This window comes from Lipophrys pholis (assembly GCF_963383615.2).
Source record: "Lipophrys pholis genome assembly, chromosome: 12".
Classification (NCBI taxonomy): domain Eukaryota; kingdom Metazoa; phylum Chordata; class Actinopteri; order Blenniiformes; family Blenniidae; genus Lipophrys; species Lipophrys pholis.
Genome location: NC_137641.1, coordinates 13,008,133 through 13,031,805, shown reverse-complemented (window position 1 = coordinate 13,031,805; position 23,673 = coordinate 13,008,133). Strand labels below are relative to the sequence as shown.

Genomic DNA, 23,673 nt, shown 5'->3' with positions numbered 1-23,673 from the left:
AAAGTCTACCTGGATGGATTAAAAAAAGTGCACCAAAAATATTTGTATAACTTTTCATTTGTGGATAATTTATTGCTTTAAAACAATATAAAAGGGCTGAAATTCGACATCAAATGTCAAATAAAAAATAATTGTGGAATTGCTCTGAAAATAGCCCAAAGACAAAGTTTGACAAGGGATTTTATACATATATAAAGGCTTGACCAAGATACTGATCAGACGTGTGTTTTGCGTCGCAAGTTTACACTCACTATTCAATGGATCTGGATCGAGTTAAAGACGAATGGCCGACGTGATTAAAACCTTCTTTTTGCACTGATTGTGATGCACTTTGGAAAACGTCCCAATTCGAGGGGCCACGCACGGCGAGAGCGTTAAGAGAATTATTTTGAATGATGAATGTGGTAACGCCGAGGCCAGTGACCTCATTCATTCACAGACAAGACCGCTTGTTAATGGTTACACTCTGAAGCAAAATAGCCGCAGGGATCGTATCTAAAACGCTTTATAACAGGCAAGATGGGATAATGACAGGGGAAAAAAAGAAAAGCAACCTGTTTTGATGGTGACCTTCACTGAAGTCACCTTACATGTGCCATGAAAAACGCTCTGGCTGAAGCTAAAGGAGAGAATTATGAAGGTCTGGGCATGCAAAAATCGGTGCACGAATGGCTGCATTGAATATTTATTTAGGTAATTGATAACAATTACAAACAGCAGTTCCACAACAGCAGCAAATCTGATTAAGCGAGGTAAGAATCGGTTCTACAGCACAAAGAGGACTTCTTACTGCCCGTTTTAGAGCACTTAGAGTACTCCAACTCTTTCACGAGTCATTACCTGCAACATAAGGGTCCAAAATCTATTTTTAAATATTAATCGCTTGATTATTTTTAGTGTACACTAAGCTGACTAAATCTCTCAGATGATGTATGATTAACTGCTGCATAAATTGCTTTCAATCATGCATCCCGTTGTCCAGGATTTTAGAAAATGACCATCTTTAGAGCAAGAGCGATGTGACACAAAAAAATATAAAAACAAAAATCTGATGTTTGCCAAGGTAAAGGCTGGGGATACTAGACTGTTGATTCCCCCAACTTTATGGTCGAAGAGTTTGAAAAAAGAAATAAACAAAATGGAAGCAGTACCATCTTTACTCTATACCATTCAGACTGCAACAGAGGGTAGACACAATGTACGCTGATTAGTCTGCTGGAAAACCAGAGGGTGTGTTCCTGTGCATGATGCTTGAATTTATTGTAGCCACAGGCTACACCTTACCAAGCCAAGCAGCCGGATGAATGTAAAGCTGCACTGTTTAAAAAGAAAACAAACAAAAAAACTGTGACTTGAGATTACATCAATGAAGATATTCTATATTTATGTATATATTTATATTGTCGAGTTGAAGTGATTTAAGTTTTTCAAATCAATTACTTCTACAAAAGTAAAAGGGGACTCAACAATACACTAAATATGGACACTTTGGAACCTTGGAATGTTACCACATATACTGCATGTTTATCAATTCTGGTGAAGGTGACGGTTGGTACATGACAATAAAAATAGTCACACAGTTTATTTAATTTAGTAAATTTAGGACCAACATCAATAACAGTCAGTTATCAATCTGCAAACCTGTAATGGACAAATAGAAGTGTTTTCAGTATGCAACAAAAGAGCTTTTGTCATGTACTTCTTTGAGCTACACATACATATTAATCCTCCCAATTATTAGTTGTGTTTGGTAATTGTCAAATACATGCTGAGTATAAGAAAAAACACTGTTGAGAAAATATGCTAAAACCTAATACTAGAAGGCTGCAGTGTTGGGCCCTTTGCCAGCATTATGTAAAAAATTTAATTTTCACAATGCAGTAACTGTCTGTCGTTGAGGTCACACCTCATTTTCTTAACTTGTCCATCAGAATATTTTCTGGCAGCCCTGGTATTTATTACCTTAAGATGAATCGGCTCATAATTTTAATATACAGCAGCTCAAGCATGTGTGTCTGTTAACTTCTTGAGGTATCCAAATCCTTTTCACTAAAAAAAGCAAAAAAAGCATGACTAGAGTTATTACATGTTATGCAAGGGTACATTTTAAGTTTAAATATCCGGGTAATGCAGTGAAGTTCAGAGAAAATCTACCAGAAATTAATGTAAGTGAAACTAACAGGACACAAAGACTTCAATACACAGTTACGAAATGTGTTTTCTGTTTGAAAGGCTACCCTCTGTATTGGGAATGTAGCGTAGCAGCTTTCATTATCTCAGACCAAGAGAAAACTCAGGTGGGCTTTTGCACTCTTTGATTTAGCGTTTTTATGGTTCTCATTACCTCTGATAATATTCATGTCTCCGAATATATGTGGTCGATGAATGCGGGACAAGGTCACGGTCCCTACGTAGCCTAACTTCATGGCACAATCAATCCGTGACGCATCTATTGTCATTTTTGTCGATACAGTGCTTTTATTATCGAGCTCATCCAATCGATATGAAGGAACATTAAACTTCACTGATAAATATGGCTTCAATTTATAGGACGTTGGTTGCCATGTTGCATTGCTGCCATGGTATTATCTAAGCAGAGCGAAGGTGGAGACCAAACATGGCGCAACTACTTTTTCTTCCCTTCTCTTTTCACAAATATCTGGAGGTGTCACTCTCTGCATGATAGAACACCATGCCTTAGGAAAAAGAAAAAAGTGGCCCTCGGATTGGGACTTATTCTTAGAACATGTGTTTTTATTGCGTTCTTTGCAGCCTGGACATACGAGGCCGGGATGCTAAAGTGAAGGTGTGGGAGAAGCACAAGTCATCAATCACAAAGAAGTGTACATTTTCCTGCAGAAGACAACCTGCATCAGGGCTTTATGCGGTGAGGGCACAGTGTGGGATGCAGGAGGTTGACAGAGACAGGTAATTAACTAAAAATAATATGTGCTTGACACAGCAGAGAAAAAGGGCTGTAAAAAGAAAAGTGAGACACGACGGAATGAAACCTCTGAGAATAGCCGAGCCGGGGAGATGAAGGTTACTTTGTGCCGACATGAGTAGATGCTGCACACGAGGGCGGCCTGCTCCAACACCTACATGCATTCACCAACACCCTTTTCATATGAGCTTTATTTACAGTATGTGGCTTGAGAGACTGGCAGCACATCACAGCACCATTACTAATTTGATGTCTGACTTCTTTTTACGTACACATTCTACTTTTTGAGAGACTGGTGAAACACATTGAGATGATATTACGAGCAACTTTTGTTTGGAATATTTTGACTTTTTGCTAAAATGAATTCCTAACTTTCTTCTTTTTTAAACAAATCTGGCAACCAAGTAGAGTACAGGTGGTAGAGTAATTTGAGGAGCTCTTTTCTTCAGTTTCCCAACAGATTTACAGTGTTCACCAAGCGGTCTTCTATATTGACACATTAAATGTGCCTAAATCTCCTTAATTGAAAACCGGCTCTCATCAGCATGACAGAAACTTCACAGCACAATGTATTCATGATGAGAGTATGGCTTGATTAATGGTCCAATTCTCAAATATATCAAGTTTTGCACTGAAATAACTGCTTGTTTGAGTTCTATCATAGTCGTTGAAGGAGTTGCAATGTGTCATTCACACTGGCTCTGGAGCCTAACATCAAGTCGATGGCACGCTTGTGTCTTTCATTCCAGAAATACTTCTTCAGTGATTCTGAGTGGAAGAACTTTTCAGTTGACCACTGAAGAAAACATGTCAGTCTCCTGGGTGTTGCTTCAGATTTATTATCCTATTTTGATATCAAGAGAAGGAAAAAAAAAACTTTGAGCCATCACAGATCAAAAGACCTGGACAGCTGTCTGTGGACAAAGGCCTGTGTGTCTTAGTGGACGGACGGCTGCCAATCTAGCTGTCGAGTTTGGATGACCGCCTGATTTCTCTGGCTTTCTAACCGCTTCTCCTGTCCGCCTGTCGGCTGCTCCATCATGTCGAACGGGCTTCTCTGCCAGGTTCTCTCGCTTACCTGTCTTCTTCCACTTTAACTCCAGCCTGTCCTCTCTGGCTGCTGAATTGGCTCGACAGGATGACTTTAATAGTGTCAGAACCAATGAAAGTGCAAACATCTCCTCTGCTCTCGAGGGCACTATTAAGTCAATGGGTTTATTGGTACTAATGTATTCACATTTGTGCAGACGCCGAGCCTCATTTTATTTAGTCTCCTCCAACATAACACAGTGCAGTACCTTTTAAATGATGAAACTTGGATATTGCACTCACAATACGCCCGCCGCTGTGCTTTGTATAACTTTCACGTTGCTTTTAGAATTGCCTTGATGCAACAAGATGCCTGGAAAATTTCAAGAATTAATTCAGGGTTGTTTTTTTTTGTTTTGTTTAGTTTTTTTCACCCGCATGTAGGTTCTCTACCAGACTGAGACCTGGTGAAATGTAAGGACCATTGGAAAATAGGGAATATATATGCCAGTGGCATATATCCTCTCTCAGGAGACAGTTTCATTGTATAGCAAGGAGGGTGACCTCACGTAAGAGGCTACTGTTACAGTTGAAATGATGAAGATGTGCGTTTTTCAATTCTACCGCGGTGCAAGAAACTCCCAAAGGGGTTCAGGGGAGTGTCAATCATCGCATGAGCACCTCTGCTCATCTCTCAGGAGACGATCTAATCATTTAAAGTGGAAACGGGGTGCGCCAACGCGACATAAGAGTGTTCAAGCCTAAATAGACGTACTGAGATCTGAGAGAAGACAAGATTTGCAATATCAACACAATCTATAAATCCAACTAATTCCATAGACGTGAAGCTACCACTGGACACGTCAATAATCTTGCTGAGTGAGCTGCAGATGAAAATCTATGAGGGCACAGTTCTAAATGATCTTTTTTGATTCTTTTAACTCCATCCTTCCACTTAGTATTGCACAGACAAAGCTTCTACCCTCTCCTTTTGGATGGTCTAACCTTTAATTACAGTCGTTAGTTAATTAGACCGAGCTACCGAATTACATAACGACTGTTTTTCCAAGTAATGAATTGAGTTTTTTTTTTCCTTGAACAATACAGTGAGATATTCAATCCAAGATTCGTGACACAAGGCCCGATGTAACCTTTTGAGATTAAATAATAAACTAACGCTCGAAAGCAAAAGTACTTTCATCTGACAGTAGTGTTATGCAAGTATGACAGCCTAATTACACTTGATTCATTGTCAATTCAATAAATAGCACATCATTTTCTGGTAAGGGTGAACAAGTCTGCACAGCTCCATCGGCAAAGTGCTTCGTTTACTGGAGCATGTTATCTGGAATTAAAAAACAATAATAAGGTGCCAGTTACAGAGAATGCTTTCGATGCCTTGTACTGCTTCATTTCGGAGCATTTTAGGCTAAAAAAGAACTACTGCAGGTGCTGTGCAGTTTATTTGAAAAGACATCTGTGGAGGACTCATCTTCATATTGCCTCTTACATGCAGATTTACAAGAATTTGAGTTTGGTGACGAATGGACAAGGTGGCTTTAAGGCTTCTCGCCCTCAATGAAAATGATCATGCAGTTAATTAGAAAATGGAGCCGTCTGCTGGGCTGGTTCTCTGCTGGTGATTTATAGCCTTCTTTTTATTCCTTATAGCAATCGTACAGTTTACAACAAAAACACTGAGTATGTAAATATGAGAAGATATTAGACTTGGTTTTTCTATTCCAAGTAATTTGTATATCTTATCCAGACTTAAACAAGTGGGGATCTATACTGAGTCATAATTCAACTGTCAATTTAATATGTTCCCACAATCTGTTTCTTGGCCCAAGTATAAAATAAAGTTACATTTTAAATAGTGTATTTGTCTTGAATTTTATTTTTAATTGATCTTTTCCTTTTCTTTTTTTCTTTTTTTTTTTTACAAATAGTGTGATTTTAGAACTCCAATAATACAGCTTAATCCCACATATGCCTCCCCGCAAAAAAGCTAAAGATTGGTGGTTCATGGACTTATTATTTCTCATACTTATTATATGACCTTCAACATGCTATAAATAAAAACTAAACGTATTATTACTATTAGTGTTGTTGTTATTATAATTAAATGTAAGTAAAATACAGCCAAGCGCAATGTAACATTGTCAATATATGGTGAACAAAAAGCTTGGCCATTGACAGAATTTCTACATGTTTATTAAATTGCAACTAATGAATCATTTATAAGAAGAGTGAAAAGGTTGTTAAAGGAAAGTTTGATGTGAGCAACTGTGAAAATGATGAGTGAAGACTGTAGTTTAATGATATACATATATTAATAGGAGAAATTGCTTATGACATAAATAAAAGTTGCAATATGGGATCACTGCAGGATAAATACTCTCCGAGAGCTTCAGAAACGTGTTTTAATTGCTGATAAGTAAATGGCATGGCCAAAATGAGCAGACGGTGAAACACTGACCATTGGCAACTCTGGGATCCTGCTCTAATGTGATACTCCCCACCCGGCTTTTGTTCATCCCCGTAATGTGAGCCTTGTTTTATGAGAACAAATCAGGGGCCGTTCTTGTTCTCCTTTGTCCTCTTTAAAGCACTTACAATGTGTCATTTGACTTTCCTCATCCATACAAAGGGTTCAATAGAAGTTGCTGTATGGAGCAGCAGCATTTATTTAGTAGATAGTGAAGCCAAGTACAAGGTGGTAAAACAGGCAAGAGACCTCTGTAAAACAACTGAGCACAGCTTTGAAAAATGGCTTTGAAAGCAAAGAAACCAGTGGGTAGAAAACAACAATAATTGCCAAGCAAGTCGGTACAAAGCAGGTACATCAGAATCAAATTGTGAGAGATTGTGAGATGAACGTGGGCAAAAAAGTGGTGGTGGGGGGGAAGGGTAACAGACACAGTGTATCAGGAAGCTTAGCATTAATGATGCAGTTGGGTTGCTTCGTGGAAAAACTGGGAGGAAAAGAAACGAGTCAAGCTTCTTTGGCAGGTAATGTAATTGCTATATTGGTGATCTAACACCCTCATTAAGCATGGATCAAACAGCAGTGCAGAAAGCAGCAGCATGGAACCAGAGTGTGAAACAGACAGGATTAGCGGATGAGAGAGATGTTCTCTCGTGCGCTGTGCATGTTTGAAGTCTCCCACTTGGCTAATTGTCGACTGAAGACACTAGCATCGAGAAGTTCAGCCTCCCCACTGAATTACAGATAGCTCACTTGCCCTTGGCTGGCCTCCCAGTGTTTGTGTTGATTTTTTTCTAAGCAATTAACAATCTGACACCGTGACCTTGGACTCAGGAAAATGGGACAGTGAAGCAGGGAGAGATGGAAGCCATCTGATACAAATTTCACTACCACTAAATATGTGCATATAGTTTTTCTCTTAGAATAAAGGTTCAGAACTGTGACCTCTTACAAAAAATCTTTGATCTTTAAAATCCCTCTGGAACCATCACACATAGTGTGCAAAATCCAAAACATTTAAGGAAAAAACAAACCCATGACAAACTCCAAAATTACACTATTAAAAGCCATTCGAGCCAAAGAAATCAATCAAGACTGCCTTTTTATTCTGGCAGGAGAATTCTTTGGATAGCATAATACAATAAAGCCAGTAGGAGAAGAGAGATGGTCAAATTTCATAACCAAATGTTTGCTTCTTTTTTTTTTTAATAGATTTTGCTTTAGGGGATGGAATATAAAGCTACAAATAACTGTGACCAGTATAACAAAAATAGGTGATGAATCAAATAGTTCAAGGTAATGAAGGTATTGTGAAATTGTAGAAGCACTTACTGGATAAACACACAGATGGAGACTCAGGCCCCGTTGACACAACGTTTTCAAGCGAAGGTGAACATTGTTGGTGTTTACACAACAACGCTTCTTGGAGACGATGAAAACACACTTTTTGAAAACAGCTCCCAAGGTGCTCTCAAAATGCTCTGACTACATCTCTGAGGAAATGGGGACAAACACAAACTTCTTCAAAACCTCCAACCTCTAACTTTCCTGAAATACTGCCACTGTGCCTCTCCACCATGGCTGTGGCAAATAGTTCTCCTGCACATGCACGAATAGATGAACAATAACAAAAATGGCAGATTCCAGAGTGTCATGACTGCAATTCCATATTCCCCAAGGACTTAGTAGTTTTATATTTGGGAGTCACCCGTAATAGCAATCCAACTTCGTCATCTGCCGTTACAAACATCTGTACTCACCATCAGTAATATTTATAGCGTATTGTTCTCTGCGTTCATGTGTGTGTGTGGTCTCATTAGAAAAACAAACAACAGCACTCAGTGTTTCTGTTAGTGCTGTTTTGGAAACAAAGTCCGTTTACACAGAAACGTGTCGATACAAAATAATTTCTGACAACGAAACGCAAAAATTGTGCATCTTTCTAGCTGCAACTTTGTTTCTTAATCGAATATGTAGACCACAACTACAAGCAGAGTAAAACAATTTGGTTTTAAAGCTACAATTGAATTTTACACTCCAGTTGGTAAGTCGTTAACACCCTGGAGGTTGTCATTAATCATACATTTGGCTCTTTGTGACTTGACTTAAAATACAACGGCAAGGAAAGATGCTGCTCTGGTAGACTTGAAAACCTTATTTTAAGTGACATTTACAAATAAGTGTCACGTAATTGTCTGTGTGTGTTTTAGTAGCATTCGATAAGCACTTGTTTCAAAAATAAAATAGAAGTTCTGTCAATTAATTAAAAGACAGCAATATGAAGTGTGACATTATAGTAAGTGGATGATTGTGGTTTGGAAAAGGTTAGCAGCAGTGACAAGAGAAGGATTAAGGAGGTAAAATCAAAAGGGCATGTAACAGCAGTCCTGCAGGCAGAACCTTAAAAGGAGGGTATAAAGTGAAGCAGTTGAGTTTGCCGAGCACCCAAAGTCTGCATTAATCATGATGGGACCAAGAGACACGTGGATATGTAAGCTTGGAGAGTGTCCAGGTTACAGGATGAGCTACAAAATAAATCAGAAGGGGCTCAAAATGATGCTGTGATAAATGAAAAGATGACATCAGACCGGAGATGCAGTGAAGTCCAATGTGCACGTCAGAAGTGCTCATTGAGGATGGAGGAGATCACAAAGAAATGAGAGATCACAAAGAAATGACAGGTCGGCTTATGATCCTCTCCACAGGATCGCCCAAGTGACAAAGCAAAATAAGGATTGTGCCATTTGGCAATTGTTCAGGCTGCCGAACTTCCCTTCATGTCAAGTGGACCTGGGAGATGATAAAGGACAATCATGTGAAGAGGTCTGCACTTATTCTATAGACATGGTGCAGCTTCCAAATGAAAGAAATGGTGGGAGCGGAAAAAATAAGTGAAATAAGCTATTTCCGCTCCGGAGGGACGATGAGACATGAGCTGTTGTGTCCTTAAGCCCGAGGAGAAGAAGCTGGGCAGAGAGCAGCAGGTGCTGCCGCGATCTGCCGAGTGATTTATGTTCATGCAAAAGCAACGAAATGTAAAAACAAGATTGGAGCGCAGTCTGTGATGAACTTGGGACTTTGTGTACTGTTGACTGATAGTTCCTGTCTCCCGTCAAGAGTGTTTTAAGATGAGACAGAGGAGAGGATGAGACACGGGAGAGGAGGCTTTTTCAAGGATATCGCCCTAAAAAATGAAAGCAAAGTTGAGGATCTTTACAGAATAAAATCAGGCTTGAGGTAACAAAACTACCAATGTTACAGAAAATGGCAGCTCACTGGCCAGACACTTACTTTCTCTCTATATGCTGACACAGTTTAGTTTGGCTCAAGCCTACAGCTCATGTCATGAGAAAACAGGAGTATTCCAGTAATTAGCTGATGGCATAAACAAGTAAAAAGGAACCGTCTGAAAATAACATTTAACAAAAAACTAGTAGTGCCAGTTGTGCTCCTCCTCACACACCTAACCTGAAGAGGAATGTTCTTGTATTCAACACACACACACACACACACACACACACACACACACACACACACACACACACACACACACACACACACACACACACGAGGAAGACTGAACTTGAACACTTGACTTGGTAATGATGAGGTTAATGAGAAGGTTCTATAGGGAGGCGAGGCATATTTTAATTAATTTCATAATGTTTTGAAATACAGCAGCACCTGCCTCTCTGTTGTATCCCAAAAAAATTTTAACTTTGTTTTTTTTTTTTGCTCTTTTGTCATGAATTCCAACAAAATACAATGTTTGCTTTCTACGTATTCTCCATGTCCATCTCAGAAATGTCACTTCATGTGTTCATACGTCGAATCACAAATGTTTCCAGGTTGTTACACTTTGCTGACTCTGTGATGTTGATTTTCCTCTTGCCCCTCTTGGTATGCGTTAATTCCTGCTTTCAGGAACAAAGACTCAGCTGAATTGTCAAGTTCAGTTGAGTCAAGATGAAAAGGCTAATGACAGATGCAGTGATTTCAATAGAAAATGGCAGGCCAGCCTCCAGTTTCCACTGAAAGGAAAGCTTATGAGGTACATTGCGTGGGCTTCCTTGGAGTGTGGGTGGAAGGCAACCTATCATAGATAGTATCTCTTATGGGGCCTACCCAGTCTGATAATAGGCATACTGTACCAACAGACAGAGATTGTGCGGAGGGGGGGGGGGGGGGGGGGGGGGGCGAGTGTTGAAAATAAAAATTCAGCCATTTTATCCTCCTGTGATGTGACATATTGGAATACAACCAATGAATGTGTCTGTTTGCTTTCACCTAGTGTGACAGTATTGCCTCCTTCTCAAGGCTCTTAATTCCCCATGATCCCCTGTGCAATAGTTTTCCATTGTTTGCCTCATATTGCTGCTGCTGAAATTAACAATTCTCAAACAAATACTGGTAGCATATGGTTTTATGTACTGTGATTTAAATTGCCAATATAAAGGTCCACAAAACAGGTGGGTGGAAGATAAGTGTAAAACCCCAAAGGCAGGCGTAGGATTAGTGTAAAACCCTAAAGACAACCATGTGATTTTGGCTGTATCTTGAATGAATTTTGCTTTAAAGAACTGGTTAATGAAGCCTGCTCCATTTTTGCAAATGAATCCAGGCATGTAAATTAAACTGACCAGTGAAAGGTCAATATTGAAGACACAATCTCTATTTTCAAAGTTAATCTCTCCTGGCAAGTATCATTACACCGTTTTCATACCAGTAAGCAGCTTGTTTCCAACGGTGTATTTTGAAAATTAACAAGCCAGTCATTTAAATTACGGGGTACAGAATGGAGAACACGAACACCTATTAAGGCTTACCAAGTGCAAAACAACACTATGTCAATTTTTGCAATGTGAGGCTTTTTTTTTTGTTTCTGTATCTTTATTCCCTTTAATATAATCAGCCCCCACAATCGGTAGATGAACTGCTGTTTAAAAGTGATATCATACTGAGCTCATGCCCTTGTCTTCGACGGAAGCTCTCATTGCTCACAGCATGGCAGGCTGCGTTAACAGCACACAAAAAAAGTGCTAAAATAAGTTCAATATCGACGAAAGGTCACCTGCCATTTTATAAAATAAAATACAACTCAGCATGTTTATCCCTCCAAAAACGTAATTGATAAGCAAGTATTAGATAAAAAAAAAAAAAAAACTTTCAACATTAAACACAACTGCATGCTGAGAGGAGCCAATCAAAACCTATATACAATGTAAAGCACTTTGGGACTGCTCACACAATAAAACATAAAAGTGAAGCCCATTTATTATTTACCATATATGTGACAGAGGAATGGCAACCAATAACAAAATGGCACCTATGATTTATGCTCGCTTTTCACAATCAAACCAGCCAGAGCTAACTCCAAGTGTTACATATCACTGAGTGACCTGCCTTCATGAAAAGCAGGCGGTCAATACCAAAAATAGAAGAGAATGTGGATGATGGAGCCCACCTCCTTGTTGCTGAAGCCTCTGCATTCGCATTCATTCCTCAAAATAAAACCTGCCAGAAACACATTCTATAGAAAATCTTACTCAAAAAAAGAGTGCAAGAACAAAATAGCTGGCTTGGTGAAAATATAAAGTGTGAACCATGTATGCTTTATTCTTCTGAAGCTATAGTTTGGGACTTAAAGTTACATGGCCATTGCTGTTCATGTTCCAACCGTGCTTGTTTTCCAGTAATAACGACTACATACATGGACAAGGAAGCCAGTTTGTTTCAATGTGTCTTAAAAAAAACAACCTGGGAACGCTATGCAGTAAAAGCAAATGTTTACCCAGCGATGGTACAGTATTTCAAGAGCACATGAGTGTAGCAGCTAAAAGCACGAGGGCACAAGTGGTATTTCCATATTGTTGTCTGTAATACTGTTTGGAAGAATTCACTTGCCAGTGTACAAAATGTTTCAAAGGATTTCCTTTCTTTCCAGGACAATCAAAGACGGCCTCTCTCTACGATGAGTATATGTGTTGGTGTGTGTATGCCACACAAGACTGTATTTTTACGGTCTTTCTCTGAGCTTAAGTGTGAGTGGGCAGTGATAGTATGCATTTTGATTTTTGCATGACAAATCAATTATTGAAGTGAACAATGAAGTGAGTACCTTCTGCAACTCGGTATTAAAAAAGAAATGAAAGGCGAGAAAAAGAAGGGACGTTGGGGCTTTGTGAGATAACATTTCCCAGCAACTATCTTGAGTCATAGCAATGTAAAAAAAAAAAGGTGGGAATTCATCAGCTCAGGGGAAGCTCTTCTCAGTGACACAAGTCTCTATTAGTATTCACACCCTGTGTCCAAAAGTGAATCTTCACACGACCAGTCAGCTATTCTCCCAACACAGTGGTGCTCATCAAAACTCAACAGCTATAGAGCAAACATAAAGTGTGTGATATGCAAGCTGACAATTAATGCCAAAATAACTACCTAAACAAACACAAATTATTTTTTGGGAAACAGTGTAGATTAATCTCACCATTATGTGAAATAGGATATCTAATCAGTCTCATTTGTCTGTAGTTTGTTATGATTTTGCAGTAAGGCAAACATTTGCATCTGATCAGAGATAAGGCTTTATGCCAATATGCAAACGCCCACGTGAAAACAAAAGATACCTTGTCATACACAAAGTAATATTAAAGCCAAAGCTGCAGTGCTCTATTGTGATCTATTGACAGTATCTCCCTAAGGTGCTTTGGAAGGAATTCAGTATTCAGTAATTACCTCTGGTTGCCTCGCTGTGGACAGAGTTTTGTTTAGGACGAGTGGCGGTGGTGTGGGTCATACCTCGCATTCTCGGGAGCCTGAGATGGTATAGGTGCATGGTCCGGTCCCATTGACAAGCACATCCATGGCCTCAGAATTGGTGGGCTTGTAGTCCACATAGTACTCCTGCAGGGGAGAGCTCAGGGTGCGCTCCGTCTCTCTAGCTTTCTTGCGACGTTTGCGTGCTGCCGCTGAATGCTCCTGCAGCTGCTTGACGCTGCTCGGGTAGCGCTTCCAAGATACATAGATCACCAACAAGATCATTGCAACAGATAGAAAAAGGGCCACACTTCCAGCGACGATCTTATGGAAAGACACGGGTTCCACGTCTTGCCCCGGGGGAAGTGCCACAGGCGGAGTGACTGCTGATGATGTTGGACCCCGAAGAGACTCCTCACCCCTCTTTCCAGAAACAGTTGGGGAAGCCAGAATGGCTGGGCGACGCTCCTTCTGCACTGGGACACTAGATGGGTTTGGGGGAATACTCACTGTGAGCGTTGTGACTGGGTTTGATTGACAAACACCAAAAGCGTCGACAGCATCCATCACCTTCTCACCCTGGGCTTTTTTGGGAGAGGCGCAGATCATGGTGGTTTCTTTCGCCCCTCTAAAGTTTCTCAGCCAGGCCACCAGAGGACAGATGGCAGGGCCACAGTCCCATACATTCCCAGCTAAGCTAATCATAGTCAAAGAGATCCAGGCATCAACCACCTCTTGTGAAACATTGGTCAGTTTGTTGGAGTCCAAGTTGAGGGTCTGCAGGTTGGGTAAGCATTGGTACACTACAGCGTCTACCTCTGTTAGATCATTCCCTGACAAATCCAGCTTTTGGATGGAGGCCCAGGTCCAGGTCAGCCCCTGACTCATTGAGCGAATGCGATTCCACTGCAGATAAAGAGCCCGCAGATTGTAGAGACGAGGAAAGTGGGAGAAATTAATCTTTGAGAACTGGTTATGCTCCAAATGCAGCTCAGTGAGTTTGACAAGGCCTGAGAATGCGTTCCGAGTGATGCTGCGCAAGCGGTTATATCCCAGATCGAGGAACTCAAGATTTCTGCAATCTTGAAACAGACGCATGGGGACAATTTTTAAAGAGTTTGAGCGTATGTGGAGACTGAGAAGCTTCCGTAAGCCCTGGAACTGTCCAGGCTGCAGGGCTTGCAGTTTGTTGTATGATAGGTCAAGATTACGCAAATTAGGGACAGGGTGGAATGTGGTGTTGTGGAGCGACGTGATCTTGTTGGAACTTAGGATCAGCTCTTTAAGTCTGCGGATGCCCTGGAAGGCCATCCCATCCACAGAGGCGATGTAATTGTGATCCAGGTAGAGCCAGATGAGGTGGTTGAGGCCAACAAACTGCCCGGCACGAAGGCTGGCAAGGCTGTTGTAGCGTAAAGAGAGACCCTCGCAGCCTCCAGAGAGGTTTTTGGGGACATCACGAAAGGCGCTTGACTCACAGTAGACAATCTTCCCATCGCAACGACAACTCTTAGGGCACGGGCGCTCACTCAGGGATGGATTTGCCGCTAGCCACACCTGCATGAGGAGTTGGACCACTAGCCAGCGACGGCGCAGAGCAGAGCCTGTAGTGAGAAGAAGAGGGAGAGAAAGCAATGAGTGGATTCCAAATAAATTCATGTTTGTTTATCTGTTTTGTGTGTGTGTGTGTGTCTTCAATTTTATAATACTGCTGTTTTGTTTTTTTAAATGAATGATAAACAGACTTTACTCAGATCCTTATTTCACCACTTTAGTCAGATTCATTCATTTGCTCACACAGTCAGTACACAATAATACACCAAGGGTGATGGCTGCCAAGTAAAGCACTAGTAAAGCATTGGGAGAAACTTAGAGTTCAAGATGAACCACTGTTATATCCTAATGTAACACAAACAATTGCAAATTCTGAATCAATGACCAGATAACCACTTCTGTTTTATTTCAATTTACCTCAAGCAGCTTTTGAAAGGTGTCGTCATCTGTCTTTGCAGATCTGTTTGAGCAGCCTTCAAGTTTTTTACTCATATTGATGGATACATTTTACACAGATTACAGTGTCGTTGCCTCCTTTCCTCCACAATACAGTCAAGCTCCCATCAGCTGTACGTGAAGCTGACATTCTACATTTTTCGGTTCCTCCTTCCACTGAACTGTCACAGCAGTGTTGTGATTCATCCATTTCATTTACAAGTTCCAAAGCTCTGTCATTCGCCAGTCATTCTTCCTATATATACACGAGTGTGTGTGTGTGTGTGTGTGTGTGTGTGTGTGTGTGTGTGTGTGTGTGTATACAGTGTATATATAGATATAATTGTTTTTTATCACATTACATAATATCTGAGGTACATGTGCTTTACAGTACAGCTTTCCCATCACATCTGACAACTGACAAACAAATCTGCAAAGGTATATAATATATATAAACAACGACACAAAAGCATCGGAACTAACAGACATTATCAATAAACCTTGTCATTGCAACAACACAACAACTGCAGAGATGATACACTATTTTGTAATTTTCCTGAGTAAAACGATATAGTGGCAGGAAGTCCCCCTTTTTTCAATCAATCAATCGATCAATGAAAGACTTCATTTGTCTGTGGGAGGCAATTAAATGGCAGCTAAGAGCAGGCAGCGCAAATAAATGAATAGATAAATAATGCAACAACAGACAAAAACTACATCATGGGGTAAATAAATACCAGTAATAGTAAAAATCTGATAATAAAACCGTGAGTCAGATATAAATACAACAAAGAATAAAGGTCAAAGATTAAAATATGTATAAACATGGTGCAGGAGGCCAGGCAGTGATCAGTAGAGTTTTTTCATTTTCATGTTGAGACGATGGGGGGGTGTTGTCGGCAGCTGCTGAAATTAACTAAAAATGTAAGTTGTAATCTAACTTAGTTACTTTCAAAAACAAGTTATCGGTAAAGTAACTCAGCTAGTAATCAGTAATCGGATTATTTTTCAAGGTAACTGTGGCAACACTGTATATATGTGTGTGTATATATATATATATATATATATATATATATATCACACGTGTGCTGATTCACACATTGAATATCCAAAAGGAGAAGGAAAAAAATACTTTAACTTTAGCAAGATTATATTCAGCCATGTATTTAATAAATAGCCGAGCTCATGGTTTATGTTTTATAATCTCAGTGGTTTTGTCTCATCCTAGCCTTGATGAACCATTGAGGTTTTTAAATATCTCTCAGATTCAGCAAACCAATGTAAAATTATTCAGTCATTATGAAAATTCTTTGGAGCTTCTCAGTGATTCATTCATTAAAATCATGTTTATTTGGAACACTGCTGTAGAGTAATGATGAGGATAAATGTTGTGGATAAAAATGGTTGACTGACTGTTATACGCTTATAGAAAGGTTACAGAAAATGAGAAAACCACACTTTTCAACTGCAATAAGCATATAATCATCTCAGTATGCACACCTCCAATTCTTCTGTTGATGCACTAGTATCATCCCCAATCAACATAAATCTGAAACTGACATCTAAATAAATGGAAAACAAATACAAGGCCTGCTGGATAATATAGGTTTTGGCAATGTTAGCAAATGACAACTTCAGAAACCGTGTTTAAAAACATACATCTATTAAATTAATCTTACACCACTCATCGATGGTTAGGTTGTGATAGTAATTTATAGCAATGCTGATGTTTTCCTGGCGTTATAGTCGCTGGATAGCACAATCATCCCACATTTTTATGTTGTATGTGTTTTTTAAAAAAGATGTAAGTGTCCAAATTTTAAAATAAGCATAAAGAATCATGCTTCTATAAATATTCCTCAGTTGTGTTAGCAGGTCTTCATCTCAATGTTTACCACTGAATTGTGCACCAACTTAGCTTTAGCGCTAAAATTGCATGAGTTAGTTTCAGCTGAATGACCTTGCTATCTTGCTATTTGACACATTTGACATGTTAATTCAGCGGTAGATCACTGCAGTCTCCCGGGTTAGGGTACATCATTTTGTTGATCCATCCATACCCAACAAACGTAATACCATAATGATGTCATTCCATGTGGCGAAACACTGCATTAATGTGTTTAATTGTTACTAATGTGACTTCTGTTAAGGCTTTCTGGAAAAATGCAGAGCATTTATTATGACCGATACAGTGAATACTAAGTGATGATAAATGTCAAGCAAAGAAAGTTCTAATTCACTGCATATATTTATCTGTATTTATATTCAGCACTTCAACAAGCATCACCATGCCAATTGCTGAAGCAGATAGGTCATGAAGGGAAGCCTGCACCGAACAAATTAACATTCACAAGAGCTGATGGTTGTGTATACAGTCCTGGAGGCGTTTCAATGTAGACTCCAGCCATTTCATGTTAAACCAAACTAAAGCCATACAGAAGTGGTGTGAATCATCACTTCAGTCTTCCCAAAAGAAGAAAATAAACAAATACTGGGAAACCCTATGGAAACATACAACTTATCTTTGATGCATAAAACAACCATATGAATGCCAAGCGTGTCTTTGGAAACCTGGATCTTAATTTGAGGCAGAGAAGATGCTGTGATTCAAGTATCATCTTCGAAGTGAGTAAAAGTGGCCAGTACCTTTATGGGATATCACTCCTCGTTCTGAGATGAGACAGAGTTGTTTCCATTAAAATCGTTCCCCTTTACGGAGCCACTAATGATCTGTCATTAAGATACATTGATTTCCCCTTGAGGAGGTACCATGAGGGGATCCACTTCTTATGCTTGTTTCTCAAGGCAATATCATCGAGTATGGACTTTATCGCCATCATTGCGATGAGATTAATTTTCCTGAATAGAAGTAGTCCATGCATTAATTAGCTTAAAAATGTATTATGTGTTGGCAGCGAAGTCACTAGAGTCGACTCCACCAGCTCATTATAATGAATGTGTCATGTGTACGTGTGTGTTACGCTGATGATTAACTTCAGCACAAAAACATGGAATCGGTAGAATCTTGGGTACACTGCTGGTGCAGTTTTAATATTACTGTATTTTTGTAATCTTCACAGAATTTGTCACAAATAAGTGCTTCCCATGGACTGGCTGAGAGGCATCATACAACATATGGTATCCAGCAGAGCCATTTCGCTCTTTGCCAAGCATCTGCTTATCCCATATGGGTATTGTATGTGTATTTGTCGGTGTCTAAGAGCGTGATGGAGAACGACACACTTACAGTTTGTTTTCAAAGGAGGCTTTCATCATTTCTTGCAGATGGAGAGAACCATCAAACTGTGCAGATAATTTGCGCTGGCTATTGATTATACCGACAGATACATCAATCATGTTTCTGCATCTTGAATCCAACAATTGTGAAACTTGTGCATTTATGATGAGAAGAGGGAGAGATCATGATCACGAGAGTGAGACTTGAAAGTGCCAATTTGCTGTTTGTGTTTCGGGATCTGAATGCAACTTAAGCTAATTTGCTAACAATGCCATGCCTCAAAGTCCTACTATAAGTAAGGCAAAAAAAAAAAAAAAAAAAGAAGAGGTACAAACAACACAGGAATACTGATGCAGAAGAATGCCCATGTGTAATGTTCCGAGAGCATTCAAAGCCATTTTAATAGACAGCCCTTTTGACTGGGGAACAAATCGTGTGGGCTGTTAAACATGAATGCATGTTTTCTAAATTTCGTCTCTGACTCGTATCCCGGGAGGCAGTAGAAACAACCCCCTATTGCTTTTTATTCCCCATGTGCATAATAGGCTTGTATTATTAGAAGTGACTCCGCCATCTCTCACAGATTGAAGCTGCCTCACAAGTCACCTCGCTCCCATTCCTGACACTGTATGTGGTTTAATGAGTGCTCCATGCGCTAATGCCTCTGTAAGCCATCTCTTTCCCCACTACTCTTTTAATCTTATTCACAAAGGAGCATGAGATACCCTCTGAGGTGTCACTCACAGGGTTTGTCTCTCTATTACTTCTCACCCGATGTACCTCTCACTATCACTGTTATTTTCTTTTTCTTTGTATCTGATGAGATGCACAAATTTCTCCCTGCTTTTCCATCATGCTGAGAATATGCTAGTTGTGCACGCCCTTGAACCCTGCAGTCATCAGGATGTTTTCATAATGTGAAGTCTATTTTTATGTATGTGGTCAAAACCTTTTCCTTGGCCCCATTTATACATTCCCGTTGATTTACATGTGTTCCTCTCATTGGAGTTTCTTCAGCTTGTGCTTGCTTATGATGAATATTTCTGGGAAGATAATATGAAACACTGTCACTCTATGCAGGTGTCTTTCCAAAGCTGATGCTGACAGAAAAGTTGAACTTTTTTTCCCCAAAAGTATGTGAGCAATGTTTAGTTATGTAGCAGAAGACCCTGCTGTCCTCGGCACCAGAAGATGGCTATTCCTGCCTCTCAACCCTAACACATAGAGAGAGTAAGTGCACTTTACTGCTGACCTAAAATAAAACCAAATGTAGCTTAATAACTTGGCAAATGGACTCGCTAACTGGCGCACTTTGAGTGCACACAAGTGGCTCATTGCTATTTGCTGCCTGTCGTTGACAAAACTGCTACAGCCCCAAGTCTCGACTGCACACCGAGGCTGGACAGCAGCCGAACACAAAAGGAAGGACGTCCCCCAAATAAACCAAAGCCATCCTATTAGTCTCCAATTATCTTTGAGATGATCGCAAGGCCTGCCAAGGTAGGCCCATTTCAATGGTGGCTGGAAAACATTGTGTCCTGGTATGTCTGTCTTGTATTTGTTACACTGATTAGGTAGAAAAGCACTTTGGGGAGCGCTGTCGTGAATATTGTGCACCAAAACAAACACACATACATATATGCATGCATGAGAGAGCGATAGCAGGAGAAAGATGGAGCAGGGTAGACGGGGACTGTTTTGTTTTTACCCCTTGTCTGAGTCCTGATTTCCCTTGGTGGCAACAGTTGCATGAAGGTGGATGGAGAATAAGTAATGAGCCCTCACCCTTTACTGTTCCGCAGTGGAGTGTGTCTGTGGCCATATCTAAGCTGCGCTCCGAACACACTTAAGCACTCATGGAGACAATAAAAATGCTGCATTTTACCAAATATAGATGACATTTTACTGTGGTTGCAAAGAGATGGTGACAACCTATGCAATAAATGTGCAAGTCAAGAAGAGGTACTCAAGAGATTGGCTTTTCTTGTTCATGATACCCAAGCTAAATATTGGTAAGAGAAATGTGTTTTCGACTATGTGATGGTCTGCTGAGGTTTTCAAACGGTGTGCTTTGTTTTTATTTTCTACAATATTAGCCTGTAATGGTTTAAATTTACCCCCCCCCCCCCCCCCAAAAAAAAAAACCACACACACACAAAAAACAAACAAAACATGTTGATCAAAATGAATCAACAAATCTATGATGGGAAAAGAGTGCAGAAAATCTGGAACCATCCCAGATCAGTCTTTCTTCGGATGAGAATATTTTTGGAGCGCAAGCTCACAGTCCAGGCCACTTGAAATGTTTCCTGTATTTGGTAAATGATGGGCTCATTATAAGGTTTTACCATCTAGTAGTGATACTTAAGGTTGTGAGACTCATATACTCGACTGCCACTTTTACCATGGTCACCAACATTTTCTTTTTCCGTGTACGTACACAAAAGATGCTTGAAGCCCATCAGCAGAACCCATCAAACTAAACTCCATGTGGTCCAACTCCACACCTGCCTTGTCAATTCTAAAATAAAATGTTTAGAACAGTTTGACAAGCCCTTTGTCATACTGTTGTGTGAGAACTCCTACTTGCTCATATCTGTTGTGAACAGAATAAGTAAACAGCAGATGATGGATGCTAGATCGACAGCACCTCTAATGTTTTATCGTTTATCCAAAAGAGTCAAATGTACAATGAAAAAGAAAATATACAAAACTGAGATATTGCCCCAACGGGCCTGTTGATCCTGTCTGTTAACCTGCTTCACCTGACATTTCCAGAACACCGCTGGTTGGTTGCTGCAGGGCCAGAACAAAGTCATCTGTTGCCGATACTTTGCTCCTCTGAACTGCCAAGCAAAGCCATAGAAAAAAGGAAACTCACTATGCTAACCCTCCTTTTTCTGAAGACAGCACAAATCCTCTTTTTACTCTCCCAGCTACATGATTCTATTTCCGAAAAAGCAGATATCTAATGATATGGTCCGTGAAACATAAGTGCATTGCATGCTGTTAATGAAGAGTGGCACAGTTAGCTTCACTGGTAGATAACTGCGACTACGGCTCCATGTAATCGTCAAATAATTGTGGGCAGATGCATATTGCTACGTGGTTGAGGAGTTGAGGTTTTGGGCTGTTTGTTCATGTGTGGATCCTGTCTAATATGCAGGTATCCGGTTATTAAATTACTGAACGAAACACCCAAATGCCTCTGCACCCTGCAGCCTGTAACTGTAAGGCTTTTGTGTGCAGCCGTACCTTCTATCGATGTGGTGCAGTAACCCACTGTGGGTCGATACATCATGTGGTTTCACAATTAATGGCACAGCACCACCACTGAACTTGGCCATCTGTATCCTGGTTAAGGATGGCTGAGAAGATTAGGCCAACTAAGACAATGATACCTGAAGCAGAGGGAACGGATGAGGTGGAGCGGAGGCACGGCATGTTTAGAGGGGCATACAACTACACTAAAGAGGGATGAGTGAAATACTAAGAGTGGAAGACAAAGTGAAATAGGTGGCATGAGGAGGCGGCAGCGGAGGGTGTGCGTAACTGCGCACGCGTACAGGAAGCGGGACGGGAGGGGGGGAAATGGTAAATTCTAATTAGAAGTGAGATGAGAAAAGCTCGTGCACGCAGGGAAATATGAGCACGCGTTACTGGGGAAGACACACACTCGCACACACAGTATTCACGCGTACGAGCAGTTTCATGCTCGATTTCTGGAGCCCCTCGTAAAAGCAGATGCGCCTTCTTCAATAGAAATGAACTGTCATGAGCCACAAAAAAATAGATAAAAATCTTGTGCCCAGAAGAGTTTTAAGAGAATGTTTTGCTCTGAGCTGCAACCGGACAATCGACATCGTGCTTACGGCTTCCACTTTTTATCCAATGCTTTATGCAGGGCCACGTTTTATAAAGTTGACTGCCTTCCAACATTTGCTGCGATTAGCATTCCGGTCCATGTCAATGAGCCAGCCACTCTAACTAGTGGAGAAGAAAAATGCAATGGATACTCCTCACTGTGGCTCGTGTTCCTCTCGCTCGTGATTTTTTTTTCTTTTCTAGAGCAAATCTTTAATCGAATCTCGGAAGATGCAGAAATAAATCTCATTCGTTTCCTATATGGCACACACACACACACACACACACACACACACACACACACACACCAAGGAAACGAGGAGGAAAAGCACATTGCAGTTCTGCGTCTTACAGGCACATATTTTTTATTTTCAGACACATTCCACAAGCTTCTAGTAGCCACTTAATAAAAGGGCATCATATGGATGATTAGATGCTTCGAACTGCGCATTTCGAAATGAGACTAGATAAATCCGAACTAAACAAAAATATATATTCTACTGTGTATTTAGAAGAACAGATTCAAATATATTTTTTTGCAACATGAAAAGCGTGAGAACATGAACAAAACTTACCCATATCGGCTTATGCGTTTGCTCCAGCCTACAGGTTTTAATGCCTTCTAGTGCGCGACACCCGAGTCCGCATGACGCGCTCTCCACAGACAGGTATCGTCCTAATCCACCAGCCCGGTCTCTCCGCGCAGCCGCCGCTGACTCCAAAGCGCACCTGCCCCTTACTTTCCCGGACCTGGGTGTGCAATCCGGTTCAGTTCTGCATCTATAACCGTGCAACTGAAACGGGACGATTTTTTTTTTTTTTTTTTTTTTTTTTTTATGAAGAGAGGGTTATATATCCGGGTTCAGAACTCCTTCATATCTTCACAGCTGATGATGGTTCTCTCTTCTTTTTTTTCTCAAGTAACAGCCAAAAAGAGTACCGCAGTACGCGCAGACAATAACGAAGCCACATCCAAGTAAGTCATGTCACTCTTATAGGCGCGGAGACCGTCGGCGAAAATCCAGTGAAAGAAAGATCCGCACAGATCGTCTGGCGTGATGCAAAAACACAGAGAAAGCGTCAATTTTCCCGAGAAGCCGTGCAGCCCTTAGATTCCTGGTAAACCTCTGCGTCTCTTTCCTAAAGGATGCTCAGTCCGATCCGCGCATGGCGCACAGAGGAAAGTGACGATAGGTTATCCCCATGTCTCCGCGACAGGCTGTCAACGAGTGTCACCCGATAGTTGAATATCCCAAATATACACCTTTTTTTTTTTGCTCCGGTTTTGCTTTCGATCTAGCTGTTTCTTGCTCCGAAACACAGCACGATGCTGTTGTTAATCACGTCTGCTTGTCAAAGCAACTT

The 23,673-nt window shown here is 40.5% G+C and overlaps 1 protein-coding gene across 1 annotated transcript; it reads right to left on the bottom strand.

The window, feature by feature from the left end:
- Nucleotides 1-13,253: 13,253 nt before the first annotated feature.
- Nucleotides 13,254-22,991, bottom strand: LOC308117499 (leucine-rich repeat transmembrane neuronal protein 4; the record flags this gene model as incomplete). Its single annotated transcript, XM_080476412.1, has 2 exons — nucleotides 22,884-22,991; nucleotides 13,254-14,821 (listed from the first exon to the last, which is right to left on the bottom strand). Exons 1-2 carry the CDS (start codon nucleotides 22,885-22,887, stop codon nucleotides 13,254-13,256), a joined length of 1,572 nt encoding a protein of 523 aa, XP_080332538.1. The 5' UTR covers nucleotides 22,888-22,991.
- Between the last annotated feature and the right edge of the window lie 682 nt (nucleotides 22,992-23,673).